The 22,461-nt window shown below is 54.3% G+C and overlaps 7 protein-coding genes across 7 annotated transcripts; 4 read left to right on the forward strand and 3 right to left on the reverse strand.

Moving 5' to 3' along the window:
• Window positions 1–1,830: 1,830 nt before the first annotated feature.
• Window positions 1,831–5,529, forward strand: COL26b_002879 (uncharacterized protein; the record flags this gene model as incomplete). Its single annotated transcript, XM_053175785.1, has 1 exon — window positions 1,831–5,529. One exon carries the CDS (start codon window positions 1,831–1,833, stop codon window positions 5,527–5,529), a length of 3,699 nt encoding a protein of 1,232 aa, XP_053040214.1.
• A 394-nt stretch (window positions 5,530–5,923) lies between these two features.
• COL26b_002880 (uncharacterized protein) lies at window positions 5,924–6,584 on the reverse strand (the record flags this gene model as incomplete). The annotated part of the gene is made up of 2 exons (XM_053175786.1): window positions 5,924–5,967; window positions 6,017–6,584. The coding sequence occupies 2 exons, from the start codon at window positions 6,582–6,584 to the stop codon at window positions 5,924–5,926; spliced, it is 612 nt and encodes a 203-aa protein (XP_053040215.1).
• Window positions 6,585–8,437: 1,853 nt separating this feature from the next.
• On the reverse strand, window positions 8,438–9,961 carry COL26b_002881 (uncharacterized protein; the record flags this gene model as incomplete). The annotated part of the gene is made up of 6 exons (XM_053175787.1): window positions 8,438–8,505; window positions 8,556–8,982; window positions 9,037–9,231; window positions 9,281–9,332; window positions 9,382–9,449; window positions 9,500–9,961. The coding sequence occupies 6 exons, from the start codon at window positions 9,959–9,961 to the stop codon at window positions 8,438–8,440; spliced, it is 1,272 nt and encodes a 423-aa protein (XP_053040216.1).
• Window positions 9,962–12,783: 2,822 nt separating this feature from the next.
• COL26b_002882 (uncharacterized protein) lies at window positions 12,784–14,145 on the forward strand (the record flags this gene model as incomplete). Its single annotated transcript, XM_053175788.1, has 1 exon — window positions 12,784–14,145. One exon carries the CDS (start codon window positions 12,784–12,786, stop codon window positions 14,143–14,145), a length of 1,362 nt encoding a protein of 453 aa, XP_053040217.1.
• A 2,112-nt stretch (window positions 14,146–16,257) lies between these two features.
• On the forward strand, window positions 16,258–17,610 carry COL26b_002883 (uncharacterized protein; the record flags this gene model as incomplete). The annotated part of the gene is made up of 3 exons (XM_053175789.1): window positions 16,258–16,277; window positions 16,332–16,951; window positions 17,045–17,610. 3 exons carry the CDS (start codon window positions 16,258–16,260, stop codon window positions 17,608–17,610), a joined length of 1,206 nt encoding a protein of 401 aa, XP_053040218.1.
• Window positions 17,611–18,478: 868 nt separating this feature from the next.
• On the reverse strand, window positions 18,479–20,034 carry COL26b_002884 (uncharacterized protein; the record flags this gene model as incomplete). Its single annotated transcript, XM_053175790.1, has 3 exons — window positions 18,479–19,567; window positions 19,627–19,787; window positions 19,836–20,034. The coding sequence occupies 3 exons, from the start codon at window positions 20,032–20,034 to the stop codon at window positions 18,479–18,481; spliced, it is 1,449 nt and encodes a 482-aa protein (XP_053040219.1).
• Window positions 20,035–20,862: 828 nt separating this feature from the next.
• On the forward strand, window positions 20,863–21,949 carry COL26b_002885 (uncharacterized protein; the record flags this gene model as incomplete). Its single annotated transcript, XM_053175791.1, has 3 exons — window positions 20,863–20,909; window positions 21,182–21,875; window positions 21,941–21,949. 3 exons carry the CDS (start codon window positions 20,863–20,865, stop codon window positions 21,947–21,949), a joined length of 750 nt encoding a protein of 249 aa, XP_053040220.1.
• Window positions 21,950–22,461: the final 512 nt, after the last annotated feature.

The raw sequence follows: 22,461 nt of genomic DNA on the forward strand, positions 1-22,461 counted from the left end.
GTCGGCACCCATCCAGCAATCTTAATCGAGACAACTAGCCGTGGCTTTGCTCGACGTTGCTGGACGTGGGACTGGACACATCCATCATACTCGCCTGCTAACTCCCCCACAATCATCTCAAAGGCAATCTTCCTCTCTTTAAACCTTTTCTTCCTCCTCCAGCCTTGTTCCTAACCGGAGCTACCCGTGGCATCCGACGATGACAGCCAGCCTCACTTTGCGAATCCCTCTACGACACGTTACTCCACGTTCAAATTTGCAACCGAGACCCCGCGCGAGTGCTGTCGTTTCGATACTGCTGTCTGAGCACATACTTTACATGTTTCTTCAGCGCATAAAGTGTATCTCTGGTCGACTTGGAAGGCCACACGTTAGTTGAAGGAGAGGCAGCTTGGCAAGACTGTCCCTCATGTGGGAGTTGAAACCCTTCCATGGGCGATAATTCTACAGACCACAAACAGACGGCGACTCATCCTGTTGCATCGGCACCGCTCGCACGTGTCGTCTTATCCCCCACGCAGGACGTGACGAAGGAGCTTCGTGGTAATGGATGAAGTCCAAGCGGAACGCACACTACCTTGAGGGTCCGGTTCGGGCCTCCGAGAACCGCATTGTTTCGCAAGTTGGAAACTCTTTCCGTCTTGCCAAGCGCCCAAAGTGCCCCCCGTCGAGAGAAGCTTGGCTCACACTTGGTGAACGCGACGTCAAGTGTGGCGAGGGCGTTACGTGGCTGTGCTTTATGGACATCCCATCTGCTCAGCCCATTGGCCTGCCGAAAGCCAATTGCAAAAATGTGGATCTTTGTTGTGGCGCCGCCAACGACACATGCGAGCAATCACGTAAAAGCCCAGAACCTGGAAGGCGACATAGGCCAGGACGTGCAGATTTCGTCGCGCCGCATCTCAAGGGGTTTGAGCCAATTTGCTACAGATAGACGGCCGGCAATGTAGACCCAGTCTTCAAGCGCCCGCTGTGGTCGAGGTTGCAACTTCAGTCGTCACTCTTGTGCCTGGCACTGTCCGACAAGAACCGGCCGGCAGTGTGATGATGATGGGCGCGAAGTGTGTGTTGTCAGTGAGGCATGGTACGCAGTAACGTTCAACACACAAGAGATTGGTGGTGGGTTGATTCAACGCGAAGTGTGGTGTCCGGGACAGAGTCTCCGGCCAACCAGATCGCTTACCCCTGCACGGACCAATGCGGTCCAGCCAATGTAAATCTCGGCGCACGGTCCGGAGGGCCACTTTCCATTTGACAGGGATCCACCCTGGCACTGGGCAGGCCTGGCTAGCCCGCGAAGCCTTTTAGTGTGATCGGGAGGTGATGTCATAATGCCAGGGGCTGGAATTTCGTAGCAGCTCAGACTTGCTGCTGCTTTGGAAACGGGCTAGCACTGTGCGGCCGGCTTGCAGAAGCTTGCTTTTTGGTGTGAAACTCACCCGTACTGAGGCGCTCGAGACGGGCCCGAACAGGTCTCTGGCGTGTGCCGACAATACGCAGGGCGTTGCCGCTGTTCCTTTATTTTCTCCGTCTCCTCGTTGTCTACGAAGTAGCTTGCCCCCAGCTAACGCCCCCTGGCTCTGCCGTACGTCAATCTCTGTGGTAGCATGACAACTGGCCAAGCACACCGGTGACGCGAATTCTGTGGTTACATTCTTCGCTCCGAGCAATAATCTCTTTTGTTGTGGAAGCCCGCCCCTTCATGGCGACACTGAACCACCGCGACTGACCCGAACCACGCCATCACCAAATCTCGAAGACCGCAGCAGCATATCCAGTCAAAAATCAATAACCCCAAACGAAAGACCGCCTAAGAAGGTCGACGCCATCATGGCGAACCCACTTCCGACGGCGAACGTGGCCCTAGGCCAGACGGCAGATTCAGAAGCTGCCTCGACGCCGCAGACCGAGAGCCTTCACATCGACGAGATCAACGACGGCGGCCAGCAAGTGGCCGTCCTCAGAGACGGGAACAACAACATTGTCTACCCGTCCTACGTGCCTCCCGAGATTGACTCCCCTACCAATGCCGCGTCTCCCCGGACACCAAAGTCCGCAAACTTTCCCAATGCACCGGCACCAGAAGCGGCCAAGCCCCGGAAGACAACTTCAGACCCGACAGCTCTCGAGCAGACGAAGGCGCCCGCCTCCACCGGGGGGCAAGATCGCCCGCCTATGGACGCAAGATCGAGGACGGAGGCTCCTGGCCGCAAGACGAACCCACAAAATGCGCCGTTCCCTACTGTGCCCAAACGGGCGGGGACCTCCTACCTGAACAAGGCAATCTGGCAGGCGAACACGCAAGATTCGGACTCAACGAGCTCGAGCGACTCTTCTGATGATGAAGAATCAAGGACGCCAGCCGAACAGAAGGCTGCCGAGGAAAAGGCTCGGGCCAAGGCAAGGCGTCGACAAGAGTCCGCGGATCGCTACAGGCGGTTCCGTGTAGGAAACGACAACTACAACACCAAAGGCAAGGTCAAGCGAGATGGCCGTCTGAGGATCTCGGTCAAGGAGACGGCAAACACAGGATATCTCGCCAAAGCTTTGGGCCACGCCGTCAAGAGGGTCGTACCGATCCACGAAGGCCAGGAGGACGGGGAAGAAGCCCGACGACCTGATTTGTCTCGCTTGTCATCTGCCACAACGGCCACCGATCGCGAGCCGAAGCCGCGGCTTAATATCGTAATCATGGTCATTGGCTCACGTGGCGACGCACAGCCGTTTCTGAAGATCGGAAAGATTCTAAAGGAGGACTATGGACACCGGGTGCGCATTGCGACCCACCCGGCTTTCCGCGAGTTTGTCGAGAAGGACTCCGGCCTCGAGTTCTTCTCCGTCGGTGGCGACCCCTCCGAGTTGATGGCCTTCATGGTCAAGAACCCCGGCATGATCCCCACTCTCGATGCCGTCAAAGCCGGAGACATTGGCCGGCGAAGATCGGCCATGGCAGAGATGTTTGAGGGGTTCTGGCGGGCCTGTATCAATGCGACGGACGACGAAAAGGACGTCCACAACCTCAAGATGATGGGCCAGAGAGACCCATTCATTGCCGACGCGATCATTGCCAACCCGCCCAGCTTCGCACACGTCCATTGTGCTGAAGCACTCGGTATCCCTCTCCACCTGATGTTCACTTTCCCTTACACGCCGACGCAAGCGTTCCCGCACCCGTTGGCGAGCATCAAAAAGTCCAACGTGGACCCGGGATACACAAACTTCATCTCCTACCCTTTGGTTGAGATGATGGTCTGGCAGGGACTGGGCGATTTGGTCAACGACTTCCGAGTGAAAACACTCGGACTGGACCCGGTCTCGACACTCTGGGCCCCAGGCGCAACCTACCGATTGCACGTCCCGTTCACGTACCTCTGGAGCCCTGGCCTCGTGCCGAAGCCCCAGGACTGGGGCGACGAGATTGACGTCTCTGGCTTCGTGTTCCTCGACCTGGCCTCGTCTTTCGAGCCGCCCAGCGACTTGGAAAAGTTTCTCGAAGCAGGAGACGAGCCCATCTACATTGGGTTCGGCTCAATTGTCGTCGATGATGCCGATCGCTTCACGCAGATGATCTTCGACGCCGTCGAGATGGCGGGGGTTCGCGCTTTGGTGTCCAAGGGATGGGGTGGTCTTGGCGGAGACGAGATGGACGTCCCCGATAACATTTTCATGTTGGAGAACACACCCCATGACTGGCTCTTCCCCCGTGTCAAGGCATGTGTCATTCATGGCGGTGCCGGAACCACTGCGATCGCCCTCAAGTGCGGCAAGCCCACCATGATTGTTCCCTTCTTTGGCGACCAGCATTTCTGGGGCAGCATCCTCTCCAACTGCTCTGCGGGCCCCGAGGCGGTGCCCTACAAGCACCTCACCGCCGAGAAGCTTGCCGAGGGCATCAAGTACTGTCTCACGGAGGAGGCGCAAGAAGCAGCCGGCAAGGTCGCCAAAGACATTGAGCTAGAAGGCGATGGCGCCAAGAACGCGGTGCGCTCGTTCCACCACCACCTCAACCTGCAGGGTCTGAACTCCATGCGCTGCTCCGTTCTCAGAGACCGGGCCGCGGTCTGGACCCTGAAGAAGACCAATATCAAGCTCAGCGCTCTGGCCGCCGATATCATTGTCGAAGAGGGACAGATTTCGTGGAAGAGGCTCCGGCTGCTTCGCCACATGGAGTGGAACGATTTCGAGGGTCCCGGCGAGCCCGTCACTGGCGTAGCTGGTTCTGTCGCCGGAACGTTAGGGAACGTGTTTGGTGGTGTGGGGAGCGTTCCCTACAAGCTGGCAAAGACATCTCGTAAGCGAAAAGAGAAGAAGGAGAAGAAGAAGAGGCTCAAGGCGATGAGGGAGAAGCGTACGTCGGCAAAGAAACAGGATTCGGAAGCCAATGGGCACGCGGAGACCGAGAATGACGTGCCCAAGGCGTTGAATAGGCAAGAAGGCGATTCCAGTGAGAACGAAAACCAGGAAGCGCAAAACGGCCATGCCAAGGAGGGTACCAAGAAGGACTCTCAAACAAATGGCAACGCAGCTTCAGGAAGGCCCGGCCAGGGCGACCGCCGCGACACCATGTCCTCGGTCGAAACCGCCACGACGGTCGACAATCCCGTCGAAGACTACGCCACCGAGGTCGGCGACGGCGTCGGCAAGACGGCCTCAGCCCTGGCCCGCGCCCCGGTCGACCTGTCCATGGCCCTGGCGCAGGGCTTCCACAACGCACCCCGCCTCTACGGCGACGACACCGTCCGCCGCCCGCCCCGCGTGACGGGTATCCGCTCCGGTCTCAAGGCGGCCGGCAAAGAGTTCGTCTTCGGCATCTACGACGGCACGACCGGCCTCGTCCGCCTGCCCGCGCGCGGAGCCAAGAAGGACGGCTTCACGGGTTTCGTCAAGGGCACCGGCATGGGCCTGACGGGCTTCGTCCTCAAAGACCTCAGCGCCATCATCAGCCCCGTCGGCTACACCCTCAAGGGGATCGTCAAGCAGACGGAGCGCCACAAGCAGCCGGACCGGGTCGTCCGCCGCGCGCGCATCGTCCAGGGCCAGCGGGAGCGGCGACAGCTCGGCGACCGCAAGCGCGAGGTCGACAAGGAGGTCATCACGGGCTGGCTGACCATCCGCGAGCTCATGGAGGCCCTCGAAGTCGAGGAGAAGAAGAAGGGCATCACAGGCCGGCTGTCCTCCAAGAAGCAGCGCGTCAACCACGCCGCCTTTGAGAGCGTCGACATCGCCGAGCGCACCCTCACCGCCCTCAGAAAGGGCGAGGACATCAGCACCGTCGTCGGCACGGAGAAGGAGCTGCGCAAGACGGACGAGAAGCGCAAGAGCCCCGCCGCGAGGCACAGCGTCGACACGAGGCGGTCGGGGGAAAATGACCGAGGACGCAAGTCTGCCGAAAGCCCGCCGAATACCACGAAGGATGACAGCGCCCTGGTCGAGAACAAGACGGGCGAGGCGCAGGCAGAGGCGGATGCGGAGGCAGCGAGCAAGTCTGAGCGGCCGGGTGTTGAGCGCTCGACGTCGCTGCAGGCTTAGCATGCCCGAGATCCATCGTGGATACAGCGAATTTTCTTTTGTCGCTCAAAAAGATACAGAAACTCTTAGGCATGTCCATGGCATGCGCGTTTGGCGTTTGGGATTCTAGACGTTCAAATTATACCCAGTTTAGTTTTTGGCAGTATTGCGTAGGGAGTTGTAGGGAAGCGAAGCGCAGTTAACGTAGTTGGAAACAATTCGGGTAAAAGTAATCAGCTTCAATCACGCATCACTTGGACTCTCTTGCATTTCATTTTAACGTGACCGTGTTTTTTATTAGGTATTAGTTACGGATGTGGGTATGATGTTGTGCGTTTGGCCGTCCTCGCCACGCCGAGCCCAATTCTATCGGCTCCATGGTCTTCCACTTCTACGCGTCCCCATACCGACATGATTACTTAGAGACCTCCTCACGGAAAACCCGGACCTCCTGACAGGCTAGGTAATGTTAGCAAGAATCAACATGCCAAAGCAGGAGAAGACATACTGGGATTGACGGGTGCACCACCGGTGACCCAAACGAGAGCTTGGTAGTAGTAGTTGCCGACAAAGGTCCAGCAGACGTGCCAGCGGTAGTACTTTTCCGCGGTGTAGTTGACCTTGTCGGGGACAGCCTTGGAATCGTCCTGGCGACTGTAGATGAAGAGCTCGTTGTCGTCGTCGTCGAAGCCAAAGCTGTAGATGCCCGTGGTGCCGGGAGAGAAGATGGGAATGGCCCCGTTGCTGACCAACTGAAGCTGGAGGTCCAGAGTCGTAGGAACAGGGTCACCATTGCCGATGGGCAGGTTCCAAATCAGAGGGCCGAGAGTAGGCTGGCTAGAGCTGGTGGTCATATTCCAAAAGTACTCTGAGTGAGTTTGCGCGGAGCCATTAGTGCTGCGCTCAGGGCAGAGACCAGCTTGGCCAGCTCCAGAGTGGCATGATGCGAGGTAGGTCCCCTTGCATGACGGCTCGCTACGAGGCACGTACTTGAGGTAGAAGGGTGAAGACTGCGTTGTCTCTTGGGCAGAGACCAGGGCGGCGCCCAGGAGAGCAAAGACAGCGGTGGCCTTCATTTTGTCGATAGAAGAATGGGTCGAGATTGTTTGTGTTGGAGAGACAGAGGGGAGAAGTGATGCTGATGGAGATGGAATGTGAGTGAGTGGAGGGCGGCAAGTTGAGTCTTATACTGAGGAGAGGAGTCGTCGATGTGCCTTGATGATGGCTTCGTTGCGAGAATACGAGTTCTGTCGGACAAGGCTAGCCAAAGACGGGTTGTGGATGGTATGTCGTTGGGATGGAGGTGGGAGATGTTCGAGAAGATGGAGGGGTCTAAATAGGGATGGCGGGCAAGGCGAGAAGACGGTGTGCTTCCTTCTGCACACTACTCTCTCCACGACTTGGGGCATGGTTCCTTCTCCGCCATGTCGTCAGTCAAGCAACAGGCAAGAGGTCCCAAGGGAGCCGCAACCTTACCGTCGGAACCCCGCTGATTTGCTTTCCTGTGAGGTACATTGCTTCCTCACTCGGAAGCAGACAGTTGGGTGCTGTTACCTCAGGGTAGCATGGCATCCAACCAGTCGTATGAGCCGGGCGACCCGGAGCCTTTCCAAATGTCTGTCAGGCTGAAAGGGGAAAAGGGAAAGGGAAAGGGAAGCTACTCGCTGGGGCATGTCGATCACCACCCGCCCACAAATCGGCTCCGATGGACATGGAGCTAGGAGGGAACGAGCCAGTGAGGGAGGCGGCAGCTCGACTCGGTGAAAAAATCTGGGGAAACAGCTGCGCAGGCGGATGTCTGATTTGGATCGTCACACAGGGTCGCACTGCGTCAGCGGCCCTGCTCCACCCGTAAACGACTGATGGCATCGTCGGACGGCAATCACGCTTGGTGTTCAAGTCATGGCAACCCACAATTCCAGCCACGCCGCTTCGCGTGGATCGGAGTCCAACTTCCGCAGTGTGGGTTGATCTGAGATTGATGATTGAAAAGAGGGGAATGACAGTCTAGAACCGAAGCTTCCTTCAGGAAAAGAAGCATAAAATCTTGTTTGGCTTCTCCAGTGGCAGCTCCAGTGTCCTCCCTTGCGTCGGCGTCGTGGGTACGCAACGGAGCGCCCGCCACATGCACGTCATGGATGCCGGGAACCGCGATTGCGGCTGAACGTCAAATGTCACCCTGGGGCGATCACAAACACCGCGTTTGCAATTTAGGCATTCGAGACAAGAGGCGGATTTCCGCTCCACTTTCCCAGCGTTGGGTATTGCAGGAAATTCAGCCCGAGGGCGTTTGCAAGGGGGGCAAAGAGCGGACACCATGTGTTTGTGAGACATGACGTTGAAACCAGCACTCTAAACACGCGAATGGTGCCGATGGCCCGGCCATGATGCTTGGCTTCCCGTTAATCTCAGCGGTTGCCGGACCGAGACATGAGCTTAGCATACGGGTTTAATGAAAGGGCCGAATGACAACAAACGGGGGCGAGAGGGCGGTGCAACCCGGGACCAGCAAGCTTTGGGCGACTGCGGGGAGAATCGCAGGCATCCAAGAAATACTTTTGCTGCCGAACGCTGATCTCCCGTATCCTCCGCACCGGCGAGGGCGATCTCGCGGCCGTTGCTGACAGACGCCGGTTCTGGGGTGAGCAGCGTTGCCGAATGCGGGAAGGAATCAAACGCCGCTCGACTCTTCGCAGAATGCTCCCTTTCGGGCCCAGTTTGCCTAGCCTAGTCAAAATGGTCTTGCAGGCTACGTTACATTACTTTCAAAATATCATAAAAGTATCCGCCATCTCATTTGGGCAGCTAGTTGTCATCGATTGAGTCGTGTATCTATCATTCAAGCTGAATTATGTACAATGAAGATGTAAATGCCAAGGTTTCCAAACAGCCAGAAGGCCGTTAAGCATAGTCTATAAGACGTCACGCCTTAATTGCAAACACCGGAGCTGGCAATGGAGTTCAGGTCTGTAGGGACAATACCTGCGATGACAGCATCTAGATCATTGTTAGCATTGAGCAATTCACTCTAGCGTGAGTTGACATACCTCTGTAGGACCACCGGTAGTCTCCAAGCTGAGCCTTCCATGACCAAAACACCCAGCCGGCGGTGTTCTTCTCATAAGAGTGCACCTGCGCCGCGAACCACTTCTTGTAAAAGTCCTTTTGCGTGTCCTTGCTCCAGCCGTCCGTGTTCTCGACCGAGTCCGGCGGGCTGATGCTCCACTCGCCGACGAGGGTGGGGCCGGAGGAGTCGCTGTTGCGGTTGTCGTTGCACGAGGTTGAGATGTAGTCGGCGTGCGTCACGGGCACGTTCGTCGCCCACTTGAGGTAGCGGTGGTCGTCAAAGGCGGTGAAGTACTTGTCGTCCAGGAACTCGACCGGGTTGCCTGAGCCCCAGAGCGTGTTCATCATTTGGATGTGGAAGTAATTGTTCGCCGAGACGCCGAGGTCCTTCTCGACTTGGCGGATGGCCTGTGGAAAGCATGTCAGCGAGGTGGTCTCAGGGTATGATGATGGAACACTCACGTTGTAGGCGTTCTTGTAGAAGGTGCTACGCATCGAGGGGACGGCTGAGTCCCAGCTGGTGGGCTCGTTGACGAGCTCGATCATGCCGACATTGCGCATCTCATTGTGGTCGTGGGCAAGCTTCCTGAGGTACTGGAGGAACTTGACGGCTCGGCCGTACTGGTAGTCGTTGTAGAAGCCGGCAGAGGGCGCGAACTATTCACGTCAGATCAGAAGTCTCGTCGTCCACTGAAGGTCATCTTACTTGGCCAGTAAAGGCGTTCTGTGCGACTTGGGCACCGGGGGCACCGTGGTGGCTTCGAACATGTCAGCTAAAGAAAACGCGATCGGGCTGACACGACTTACTCCAAGATGATGTAGAAGCCACGATCGCTGGCCCATCCGCAGAGTTGGATCAAGTACTTCTCGGCTCCCTAGCAAAGGTTAGTCAACGCTTCATGTCTTTCCGCGACGCAACACGAACCCTAGGGAAGTGCTCAGAGTTCTTGTCGACCAACGACTCGTCCAGCCAGTAGCCGAGCGGGATACGGATCGTGTTGATGCCGTAGCCCGTCATCTCGTCGAGGTCGGTCTGGGTGATCCACGAACCCCAGTGCTTCTGGAACGCCGCGTCCGCCTTGTCCTGGCCAATGTTCATCACACAGTCGAATTCGGACTTCTGACCGCCGCAGCCCATGTTGTTCCATTCGGTGTTGGCCATCCACGGCTCAAAGACGAAAAGGGAGCCCAGGTTGACGCCCCTGATCTTGCCGGCCGCGGGCATCCAACGCTTGCCAACGCTGTGCGCCTCATCGTCGGTGGTGTTCTGGCCATCGAACAGGCTGAAGCCGCGAGTGTCCAAGAGCTTCTTTGAGCCATCAACTGGCAGCCACGCGTGAGAAAGCTGAGCAGTGGCAGCGAGTGCCAACAGTGTAAGACGAACCATGATGAAAAATTGAAGACTGTGGTCCAGTTGCGTTGATAGGGATGGAGAACAAGATCCAGCGACAAAGCGTGGCGAGACGGGCCGTCTTAACAAGCTTTTCCACACCCTAGCGATGTACGGGACCGAACGATGACCTCAGTAGCCGCCGAGCAGCAACCGAAGCCATTGAGTAAGAAAAGAGATTATTCCAGGGGGCTCAGCCGCGATGCGGTAACAACGGACTGGTTGGGGTCAAGACGCTAGCGCAAATGCCGATCATGAGAGCTCGCTTCGACTCCAGATCTTGGATTTCAATGGACATGTTTCTTCGAATCTATCTCATCAAAGTTTAAGCGTCTACGGCTATTTGGGGAGGATGCAGGGGGATATTGTGGGATCGAATTGCAGGTTCATCCAATACGAGCCAAGGAAGAGGGATGAAAAAAAAATAGGCTGCCGTTTGTTCCTGCATCCGAGCATCTCGACCAGGTGCAATTGACGGCTGCCTGGAGATATGTCTCTAGCACCCCCCACCATCGTAAAGCTGTAATAGGTTATCCTGCCAAGCTAGGCTTGGCTGAGTGAAGGATTGGCGTGCGACGGCGGGCTAACCCGAGCGAGGTCTGGCCCATCATCCCCTGTCGATGTTTAGCTCCAGCTGCCCAAGTTGGAAGGTTGCCAGCCGGGCAGCTTGCGGGGGCTGTCTGCTGCACCATTCAGCGCGATGACTAAGGTTCCAGCGTCCTAGTCAGCGCTTCGCAGCGCAGCTTTGGGGGCCGCCGGCACACCTTTTGCCGTCTTGATTCTCCAACTCATCATCACCCCTTCGCCGCTTCTCCCCTCTGGAATTTTGATGCATTGCTTCTATCACGCGCAGAGGGAAAGTCTCGAACGGCTCAGATTCTATGCCACTATACCAAATGTCAAGATGTGACTCTGACCTTTGGGAGGGGTAGGCAAGCTTGTCCAAGAAAGCGTCCGTGACGAACGCCGTGTACAACCACAGTTGATTCCTCCTGACGCCCATTTGAACTGACTTCATCAAATGAACCTGGAGCTTGGTTAGCAAACGTACAATATTGAATGAGTGATGGCTGACCTTGTAAGGCGAGTGTGACTTGCAAGAACTCCCTCCAGGGTCTTGAGTTCGGTTAGAAAGTGCATTTTCCTTGCGAAGTCGTTGGGCTTGGGCAATGAGAAGAGCGGCAGTGTATGGGTCTGTGAAGGCCGCTTTTCGATTTTCATGCTGTGGAAGTCCCCAGAGCATTCGGCGCGTTAAAACATCACAGCGTAGATGATAAATATTGAGTTCATCAACATAAGCAACGGATGACAGTTGCGGACCGTTTGGACATGGAGAAATGCCGGTATATATGTCGCACGGATGATGAATCTTGTGTTTTTCGTAGTAGAACATGAGGGCACCACTATGCAGTTAGAACCGGAAGCACGCCTCAGATCATACCGTCAACTTACGAGAGCTTGGTAAATGAGTAGAACTCCAAGAGAGAGCCCACGGCACTGGCAACCTCATCTGGATAGCGTGTGACCACCGTTCTAGCCCAATTTGTCGCGATATCGGGGGATGGCTGCGGCGTGTTGGGCATGGGTTGCAGCTGAGATGCATTACTTGATGACTTGGGCAACTCGTTGATGGTGCAGCGAAGGAGTTGAAGGTGCCGCGTAGTCCATGCCAGCGGCTGCACAATGAGACGTTCTCCCTGGAAGCGACGACATATTTCGCGGATTGATAGATTCGCAATGTTTTCATCGCTGTCTTCTCCGCCCGCTTCTGCCGCTGATGAAGCCATCGCTCTGATGCAGGCAGTTAAAGCAGGTTGTTTGTCTGCTGTTGGGTTTCACGTTGATTTCCGGACCTTCGAAAACCTACAGCGGCAGCCATGGCCGTCAAGGTGACCCCTGCAACCTTGCTGGCGGGCCCCGTTCGACGCCAGCTCACACCAATGAGAGGCACCGACAGCCCCCAATCAAGCAAGTGCAGTAACGACAGGCGGTGATCCACAAGAGAAGGCCCATCCATTGATAATCGCACGGTACAGAAGGGAAGGCAAGGAACTCATGATCGTGCTTATGCTTTTTCGAGTCGATTGCAACATGGAAGACGAACGCTCCTTACCATTAATTGTCATTTCCATTCAAATGTTCTCGCTGTTCAGCCGAGACCCCTCGTGAAAGAGCGCGAAAATCCGGACCCCGGGTTGTCGATCTGGTCCCTGTTACAGCGGGACTTGTTGATAGACTGGCTTATGATCTTAAGAAATGTCAATCTCTCTTCTGCGAGGCCATTGTCAAGAATCTACACCTCTGTCTGATTGTTTTTGAGATGTGCATGAATAACAAAGCAGGCCGCAGTTTTGAAGGCTGTATGTAGCTGAACCAGCTTTCGCTGCTTCATTCTTAGCCGAGACCGCAAAGTCACATTCGTGCAGGCCCCCGCTTTCGCGGCTTCGGTCTTGGCCAAGACCGCGAACTTCGTACACGCCCTCGCCATTTATAACAATAGCAGCTCGGTTTACGAGGACACAGGACTATCAATGTTACCTAGATGACAAAACGTGATGTCGCCAAGGTCCGTATGAAGTAAGCAATATCAATTGGGGGAACGGAGTCGGCCCCGGATCGGAGAATTCTCAAGGTATTGCGCCCTTTTGATGATTGTCTAGTATATGTAGGCAAGTCAATCGACGAGCTGTTTCAAGTTATCCGTCTTTACATTGTCTTCGACTTCAATTACATAGACGTTGTTTTGATATGTGAGGCTGTAGCGCCAGAAGTTTTCATTGTAGCTCTGGTCCCCAAATCACCCTCTCAGGACAGCCACAATGGGATCCATCGTCAACACTCAAGACTCCCGACCTCTCCTCCTCGTAACGTCCTTTCCTGGCGACGGCCACACCAGACCTCTGCTGCGCGTCGCCGCCGGCCTGGTGCAGCGCGGCTGGGACGTCGCCTACCTCGCCGCCAGCCAATACGAGCCCAAGATCCGCGCCATTGGTGCCGAGTTCTTCGAGGCGCCGGACCCCTTCACTCCCGCCAAGTTCGCCGAACTCGGGTCCCAGCGGGACATCCCCGTCGGCCCGAGACGCTACGCGTACGCCATGGGCTGTGTCTTCCTCGACGACCTCCCCGCCAGGACCGAGAGGCTCCAAGAGACGCTCGAGGCGCTGAGGGTCCGCGATCCCGGCAGGCAGATCGTCGTTGTCGAGGACGGGCCGAACATGGCGTCGGTGCCCTGGCGGTACGGCCGCCCCCTCCCGCGGGGCTTCGACGAGTTCCCCCGGACGCTCGGCGTCAGCCCCTGCCCGCTCATCATGCAGAGCGTGGACTGCGCGCCCACGCCCCTCGGCCTGCCGCCCGACACGTCCTACTCGGGCAGGCTCCGCAACGCGGCGCTGAACCAGCTAATCAACGACGGCCCGTTCAAGAAGCTGCATGAGAAGAGGGACGCCGTCTTCCGGTCGCTGGGCTGCACGTCGCTGCCAGCCCATACAGTCAATGACATCTTCTTCGTCGACTATGACCAGACGCTCCTCCTCTGCTCGCCGAGCCTCGAGTACGACCTGTCCGATAAGCCGTCCACGGTCGGCTTCGCAGGCTGTCTGCCCCGTCCGCCCCTCGGCAAAGACCTGGCATACCCGCCCTGGTGGTCCGAGGTCACGAACAAGGGCGAGTCCGGGAAGAAGGTCGTATTCGTCACGCAGGGCACCGTGAACACCGACCCCGAGGACCTCATCATGCCCACCGTCCAGGGTCTCGCTGGCCGCGACGACGTGCTCGTCATCGTCGTCCTGGGCAGCCGAGGCGCAACCCTCGACGTGTCCCGGCTGCCCACCAATGCGCGCGTGCTCGACTACTTCCCCTACAACGCGGTGCTCGCCCACGCCGACGTGTTCGTCTCCAACGCCGGGTACGGGGGCTTCACGCACGCGGTGGTCAACGGGGTGCCGGCCGTCTTCGCTGGCCAGACGGAGGAGAAGGCCGAGGTGGCGGAGCGCGGGTCGGTGGCGGGCTTCGCGGTGAACCTGAGGACGCAGACGCCCGGCGCCGCCGCGGTGCGCGGGGCGGTGGACAAGGTGCTTGCGGACGGGCGGTACAAGAGGCGTGCGCTGGAGCTCATGGCTGAGAACGAGGGGATGGATTCGCTGGGTGTGATTGACGAGCGCATTTTGTGGATGATCAAGTAGAGAAGGACCTTCGATTAAAACTGCGTATTATTAGCATAGACATCTCAACTCCGTTGTATACATAGACATGGCAGTCTTGATTGCACGTAGGAGTTTGGTGTCTAAGGCTATGTGTAGTCAACGAGCCTGTCTCCGCGTTCGCGGACCAGAAAAAGGTGGCGGCGGTCTCTTTCAAGGAGATAGGTAGAATCGGATACGGAACAGTAGATACCGAGGAGATCCACAAGAGAGGGCGATATTATGATCGTAAAGCATGGAAAGGAAGGCAAGGAACTTATGATCATGCTCATGCTTTTTTAAAGAGCCAACTGCAATATGCAAGACGGACGTTTCTTACCAGTACTTGTCATCGCGAATGGGGCCGGCTGGTGCGAAGTGTACGGCGCCACAACGTATGCATAGCCAGTCCACAAAAACACCAAAAAATGGATCGTGAACGCAAAAAAACATACAACAACGGGCATTCGCCGGTCGTCACCGACCCGACTACTACTCCATCCCTCCCTGGCTTATCTATGGGAGAGCGGACGGGATCCCGAGTTCTCCAGCGGGTATGGTCGTATGTGCCAAAGAGAGGAACGCAAGATGCTTATAGAGCGTGAGCTTGTCACCGAGAGCAAAGGTTGACGTAGGCAACGTGATATCTACAGAATAACTCGGCCGTCATGACTATTTCCTCCGTTGTTAGAAGACTATCAATGGCAGCCTTGATTGCCTCAGGAGCTCAGCGTCTATTGAAGACCCTGGGTAGTCCTAGTCCTGTACAAGCAGACGATCACATGGCGCAACGTCATTTTATGAGGTAGAGCGACAGGTGAGATGTAGGCTGTGAGAGAGACTGTTGTGGCCTTTTTGAAGGAGTTAGACTCAGATATGGAACATGAGATGCTGAGATGCTAGTGCAAACTCAGCAAAAGGGCTTTCGGAGACCACATCGCATGCATGGCCGCAACTCCCCAAAACCTACCGATGCTCCGAATGTCACGTCTTGGGCGCACAACAGGAGTTTGGCTTAACGCAGGGTCACCAAAGCTGGAGCTGAGATGCAGGGCACCTACAAGTGAGACAACGGTCGCTAGTGGTTAGGCTAATTCGAGTCTGTGTTGACATTCACACTTCAGCTAACACCACGCTAGATCTTCAGCTCTTCCAAGATCTTGCATGTAGCCTATCCAGCCTCCAAGGTCTATCTTGAGGTCTATCGCACTCAACTCATTTACCTTTGCCATAGTTTGCCAATGAGTCTGTGGTAGCATCGGTCTAGACAAAGCCCGGGTGCTCAGCTGAAAAGTGCGATCCTTCAGGGGTTCGACGTGTAGCTTCCTATAATATGAGGAAGCATCCAACGCAGGTTTTCACGACCGAGCTGGTTTCAAACCCGGACAAAAGACGAACGCTGAATACCGAAAAATGAGTGACATCGCGCATCGCGCGGAGCTGGAGACAGACTCAAACAGCCACGATGAATACAGCCCTCATCCACTCGACGCTGCCAATATCACTGATTCCTCGACACCCTTTGTTCGGGAGACCAAGGGGTTCACATCGGTAGTCTCACCGAAAATTCCGAGTACGAGCAAGCTTTCTTCCATAGGATGGTATACACCAGCCGTGATCGTCGGGGGCTTCATCGGAGCGATGGTTATCGCAATTGCCAACTACATCTACTTCTACGTGATTGGCGGAGGAGGTGGCAGACCCATCGACGAAGTCGGCATATCTCAGACATGGAACAGCTTTTTCATCCTAGTTCTTTCACGGGCCTTCTCAACCATCCTGACAGCGTCCGCTTCAGCAGTATTCGCGCAACTCCTGTGGTGGTATCTACGCCGGAGGTCGCTTCCACTGGAGAAAGTGGAAGCCCTCTTCCAGCTGAATTTCGGTCCGCTTAACTTGTATCAGCTCGGGATATTGAAACTAGTCCCCCTTTTGTGGTTCTTCGGATTACTACTCCTATTGGTCCCATTGTCAGCATCACTTCCGGGCGGAAGCCTTGTCGTAGAGCAGGTAGCTCGGAACGCAACCAGTGCAGCATCAATCCCAGCTCTTGATGTCAATTTCCGCGGCAATGGATCAGCAGCCGACCTCTTCAAGTATGCCATGTTCAGTACAATGCCCGATGGCGAGTACAAGTACGTTTTTCACACCAAATTCTCACCTGAAGCTCGATTCTGATCAACAACTAGGATGCCGATCTTGGAGTACTCGGCCATTGGCAAACGCTCTCTACTCGAAGGTGCCTATCTCACTCGCACATCACCTTGCGGAGTCAACTGCTCCTATGATCTCCAATTTGCGGCTCCGTCCCTTCAATGTAAGGACGCGAACCCTGTTTCAACAGCGAAATTGTACTTCAACACGGACCTCAACGACACCTACGCGCAAAATGGATTCTATCGAGCTTCTCATTATCCCCACAATCCTAACTTCAAGAGAGTCAACGATCTGTATGAATTTGTCATGATCTGGGCCGAGAGTGATGGGCAGCGGCAGAATGCTACATTGCGGGCGCTGAACTGCGTCGCAATGGCGGCCACTTACAATTCTCATGCCAATTACACCAACTCCATTCAGACTATAACTGTGGGTATATCGAACGAGAAACCGCTGAATGCAACAGCGTTGTTTTACCCCAACCTTTTCTACGGCGAGCAACATGCCAAAGACGGCCCGAATGGCATCGAATACATATACCCGACGTATACTCATACCAAAGACGAATTGAACGTCTTATTCAACGGCTGTCAGCTTCTCTCTATGGTCGAAACCCTCACAGAGCCACTCAAGGGCGATGCTGTTTATCTCGGTAAGTGTTTTGCCCTATCCGTAGCCTATTCATTCAGAGCTTCACCTCGGCCTTCCGTTCTGTGGCACTGTGACTAATCTCATCTGACTGCAGGGACCGACGGTTACAACAGGAGCAGTTCTTTGATTCAAGAAACGCCTCTCACGAGGGCAACGTATGACGAACAAATGAAGGACTACACGTACATGGAGTACAAGCTGTCTCCAGACATTCTTCGCGATCTCATGACCAATGTCTCCCTCTCAATATTCAATGACGGTCAACACTTGACTTCAACTTCCGTCACGACCGAAACCTATAGACTGAGTTACGTTTTCAAGTCCCCCTGGAGACTCATTGCAGTGTACGCCGCAGACTTGATTGTCACTGCGATCTTCTTGCTACTCGGCTTAATTGCCATGTTCCAGAACGGCGTCGCCGCGACTCCTGGAGGCTTCCTGCAGATCTTGTGCACCACGACTCATGAACATGGAACTTTGAATCGGTTGGCGAGACAGGCTTGTTCTGGTGGCAAGGAGGGCATGTCTGAGCATTTAAAGAAGCTCAAGGTCAGGTTTGGGGAGATTGTGGATGTGAATGAGGATTTGCGGTTTGCGGCATTCGGGACGGAGGAAGAGACGAGCTTGTTGGTTAATAAAAGGGCGCATGGTGGTATGTAGTGATGCATTGGCACGTCTGACTTGGTGCTCTATCACCTTTGAAACGTCAACAGCATGACTAGGAAAACGAAGCAGATCCCCTATTCTTCCTGTGTATTCGCACTCGTCCTCCTCCTCCTCCTAGTTGTCGTCCTCGTCGTCCTCGTCGTCCTCGTAGTCGTTCTCATCTCTAATCACTGTAATTTACTATCGTCCACAATCGAAGTAAAACGTCACATCTTTTAATTACATAGGAAGTTTAGCTGCGCAGACACATGAGAACTAGGCCGTCTCAAACGCGAGAATTGTTCGACTGCCGCTTATTCAATAATCATGGTCCGCATACCTCCTGACCGTAACTCCACTAGACGGTACTCCACCAGCTCAGCCAGGAGAGGTCCAGCAACATAAATCCACGGGGAAAACAACACAATGCCCTATTGAATTCAACCTGACTAAGGGATTTCGTCCCTAGACCTAGTGGTTTCGTCCCTAAAAGTATAATATCCTCTATAGAGGTCTTCTGACTCTGCCGGTGGCCTCTCGATGATTTTGGGGGAAATCTCCTGTCTATTGTCTGTTATCAAGCAATAAGGTGTCTCCTTGCCATCAATTTCGCCACTGTTATTCACCGGGCGGTATGTTGGGCGTTTCTTGATGCGTTCGACTAGGGATGAATGCAAGACTGCATTGCACGGGATATCTCGGGTTTCGCCCATGTTGAGGGGAAACATCTGCCAGTGCCAATGGGTACGATAAGTGTCGGCAGTATTTTCTTTGTCGGCGGTGTGGTCTTTGTCGGCGCGAACAGTATTTCTCTTGAGCTCCCATCGTTTGGCCAAAGGGTAGAACTCTGTTCATGTCAGTCATCCATATTCTAACATTAGGATTATGCAAGAGCCTCACCAAGAAAGTTCCAAAGTAGAACAGACCCTATGGTGTCACCGAAGCCAAATTTGAGCGGGTCATGAAGAGACGCGAGTACGGCATCGTGCTTGTGGTATAGGTAACGGACCTTGAAGTCGGCGACTTTCTCCGGAACCCACCTGATTCCCTCGCCATCAGGCCAGTAGTCTCCCTCGCCACGTTGTCGCTTGTCTGCCTCTTCAATCTCTTGAATCATCCAGTACAGGGGGGCATCGCTCAGTTGGCAAGGCCTCATGCGGTACCTGTGGGAGCAGTAATCGTGTTGGCCGTCATGGTGACACCTTCCACATTTATCCTTTGAGCAATATGACTTGGAGTGCTCGGCCTCGCATTCCTTCAATTGCTCCAAGGTTTCGTGAGACTTTTCACATTGACCCCAGTCGTTTCGTGCTTCCTTTTTTTGCTCCCTTCTCAGCTTCCGAAGTTTTTTCCAAGACTTCAGGCGTAACGAGATCGTGGCCTTCTTGTCGTCGGTCAAAAGAAAGTCACTGTCGGGGTGCCAACCACCGCCGACATCGCTATGGTTGCCCGGGAACCAGACTTCCTTGATGTGCTCTTTTCGGATGCTGTCACTTGCTTTGTCCTGGTCGAAGAGTGCTGGCTTGAACTTGACGCGGCGCTCGTCGACAGCCACAGCATGCCTGATAATGTCTGCAGTCCCTTGGACTTTGACGTTGGCCGTCGTCTTCTTTTCCAAAACGGACACCGAGTTGACGCAGTCCCACAGGCCCAGGAAGAAGACCTTGATGTTGGTCTTGGCCCGTGGTGCCCTCCAACAGAAGGTGTCGCTAAACGCGACCAACTCGCACGTGGCCGCTGTGCACTTCTTTGGAGATTGGTTTGTCTGATAGTCGTTGTGCTGAGATATGTGATGGTCACCTTTCTTGGCAGCCTTAAACTCGCCGTTCAAGTGCCGCTGGTAGAGGCGATATGCGAAAGGCACCATCTCCTCGTTCCCTTTGCAGAGAAGTCCAACAGTGAAAACCATGCGTGAGAGAAATCTAGCGGTGTATGCCCCGCGACTGAACCCGAACACGTAAATTCTATCACCCTGTCATCATGGAAGGTTAGTTGAAATGCTCGCCAACTCTAGGGCGACGGCTTACTCACGGGCGCATAGTACTGCATCAGGAAGCGATAGCCGGCAATGACATGCGCGTCGAATGTCGTACCGAGTCCCTGGTCAACCATTTTCCAGAAGCTGCTCTTCATCTCGCCGAAGCTGGACTTGTGGACGGTCTTCTCCTTGACATCATATGTTCCAATGCCAGCTAATGACATGTAAGCAACCAGCCGACTTTGAGATATGATTAACGTACTTTGATAGTAGTGGTACTGATTGCAGGCATTGCGGTCCATCATATTGAGCAATTTGACCACATTCGTATCCTTGTCAGACCCGGTGAACTCGTTTCCAGTGCCATCGAAGAAGAGTACGAGGCTCCGTGGTTCCCGCTCCGGCTTTTTTTCGCCCTTCGACCCCTCAGTATTGATTGCTAACGGGAAGATTGGCGGCATTGTGATTGAGTGCTCTGGGGCCAAAGTGTCTGAGGGAAAAGTGTAGCTAGGTGAGAGTAAAAACGGGGGTAATTAGAATGAAGTCTCAAGTACGGATGCTAGCAAGTCAGATAGATACCATGAGCAGCGACTGATCGCTTCGTTGAGATTACTTTTATATACTAAACCGTCCTCCTATGTCATTGATGAAATCAAACACCATATCAATTCTCACGACGGACCCGGACAAGAAGAGGTAAATAACGTCACCTCTGCGCAGTCCGTGGAATCAGATGTCTAATTATCACTGTCGGCTTGACTCACATTGCGCAAAGTCTCAGCCTTGTCTTCAGATCTGAGACCTTCCATCTACCAGCAAACGGGTCAACGTCACCGGAGTTAGTTCCTAGAGCCTCAAGCTTCAGTGGCTGTCGATCTTGTACTGAAAAGCGAATTTGATTTGCCGCTAAAATGTCTTGTTTTGATCGGCCGTCCAAAGAAGCGCCAACCGCTTACCGACTACAGCTGCTCCAGTTTGCCAATGTCTGAAGGGTTTCCGCATCTGGACTTATCCTGCTTTGCGTGATTGACGAAAACGTCACATGCAAATTATCTATGTTTTGGATGTCCAATGTCTCGGTAGACCTTAATCCCGTATCTTCGATTGTCTGTCGACGTTCCGTAAGAAATTGTGCCCTGATCCATCCTCAACCCTTCGCTAGCACCAGTGTCTGACTGACCCAAACCTGGGCAAGGTGCCTGTGTCTATTACTTCCACCGCCTTTCATATAACAAGATCCCCAAAAATGTCGCGTGTTTTCTTCCTTTAGTTAAAGGCAGTAAACGGAGATGGCAGACGAGGAAGACTACGACAGTAGAGACGATAGGACGACGAGGTTTCCTTTTCTCTCTCCGATGACATACACAGTAAAGTTGACACGAAATTTTAAACTATATTGTGAGGCCACCTTGAAGTCGCACCTTTGCATCGCCTAGGAGATCAAGGTTCTCCAATTGAACACACATAGTGTTTTGTAACAGCCTAACTTTTAGTAAATTTGAAAAGAAGCCATCTGTCGCATTGCCCCCGAACGTCACATTTATACACAAGTCTTCTTCATACCAACTCCCAGCTGAGATCCGATATCCTTGACCGTCTGCCTCGCAGACGTGTTCGCTGCAACTGCCGCCTCGGAAAGACAGCTCCCGCTCCCGACGAGAAGCACGACTGCGAGCGTATTGACATCGACAAGCTGTGCGTCTTTGTCGACTCAGAGTTCATAAGAGGCTCAGCTATGAGGATCCAGGCCACCTGGGCAGTGGACGAAGGACCTGAGAAACAAGGGGTTCGTCACAGAACGTCAATGTGGTCGATCAAGAACACACGCTCCGTCTTCGCCAAGGTCCTCAAACACTACAACCCCAAAGAGGCGGTTGTCTCCATGCAGGCTCCTCCAGGTGGAAAGTATAGAGCCGCACTTCTCGTCTTGCTCGCAAAGGTCTGCGACGCGGCCGAAGTTGTCGATCGTCTGGGCGATTACACGGGCTCATTCGGCATACATTTCAGCGAGACCAGGAAAGCCGATGGTCAACCAGGTACACCGTTCTGGGAGCGCGACGAAGTCTTGCTTTGGGCTAGGAACGCTCAAAGGCCGATACGCTTCTACGATTGCATCATGTTTCCTCTGTTTTATGGAACATCGAGAGGCCCCTACAATGCGAAGGTAACCTTCGAGCATCCGCCGAAAACGAGGGGCTTGCTCTTCAAGAACACCCCAAGGACATCTGGCCAAGAGGAACTAGACTGGAGCATTGTGGAAGGCATCATATGCTTGGATTATATAAAGACGGGTATCATCACCGTGGGTTCTGGGTATCCTCCTCAGCCTGCAACGAAAAGACCCTCCGGCGAAATCCTGACATTCAGATGGAGTAATTCATGGACGAATCCGTGGAGGAAAGACCCGCGCAGAGCTGACGAAGTTGATTGCATGTTGAAACAATTAGAAGACCCAATGGGCTGTTCGGGGATCTTTACAAATCGGGCAGCTGTCGCTGGTGTCCGACCGAAACTGGCCCTCCAGAGTTGAGGGGTTTGAGAGAGTACATCACCTTATCCATACCGGCGAGGGAGAGATTCAAGCGGCATCCCAAGCCGGAGGCCGATTGGTTTGCACCATCTGTCAGTTTGCTAAAGTACCAATTTGTCTCCTGGGCTTTGGGTTGTTCTGATGAAGCGTGCACAAAATGCTACATGACTTCGGGTCGTCCTTCTGCAGCGTTCATAAACGGCAAGACTTTACTCAAGGTTTCTGGGCATAAAGTGGTAAAATCGAGTTCAAGGTTTATAAAATTTAAGGTCAATCATGCATCTACTATATAGAGAGATATGAAAATGTTGGACTGCCTGTTCATCAACTATAGAGATGGAGATATATGCCGTACACA

The sequence above is a fragment of the Colletotrichum chrysophilum genome (assembly GCF_026319265.1).
Source record: "Colletotrichum chrysophilum strain AFK26 chromosome Unknown scaffold_15, whole genome shotgun sequence".
Lineage (NCBI taxonomy): Eukaryota > Fungi > Ascomycota > Sordariomycetes > Glomerellales > Glomerellaceae > Colletotrichum > Colletotrichum chrysophilum.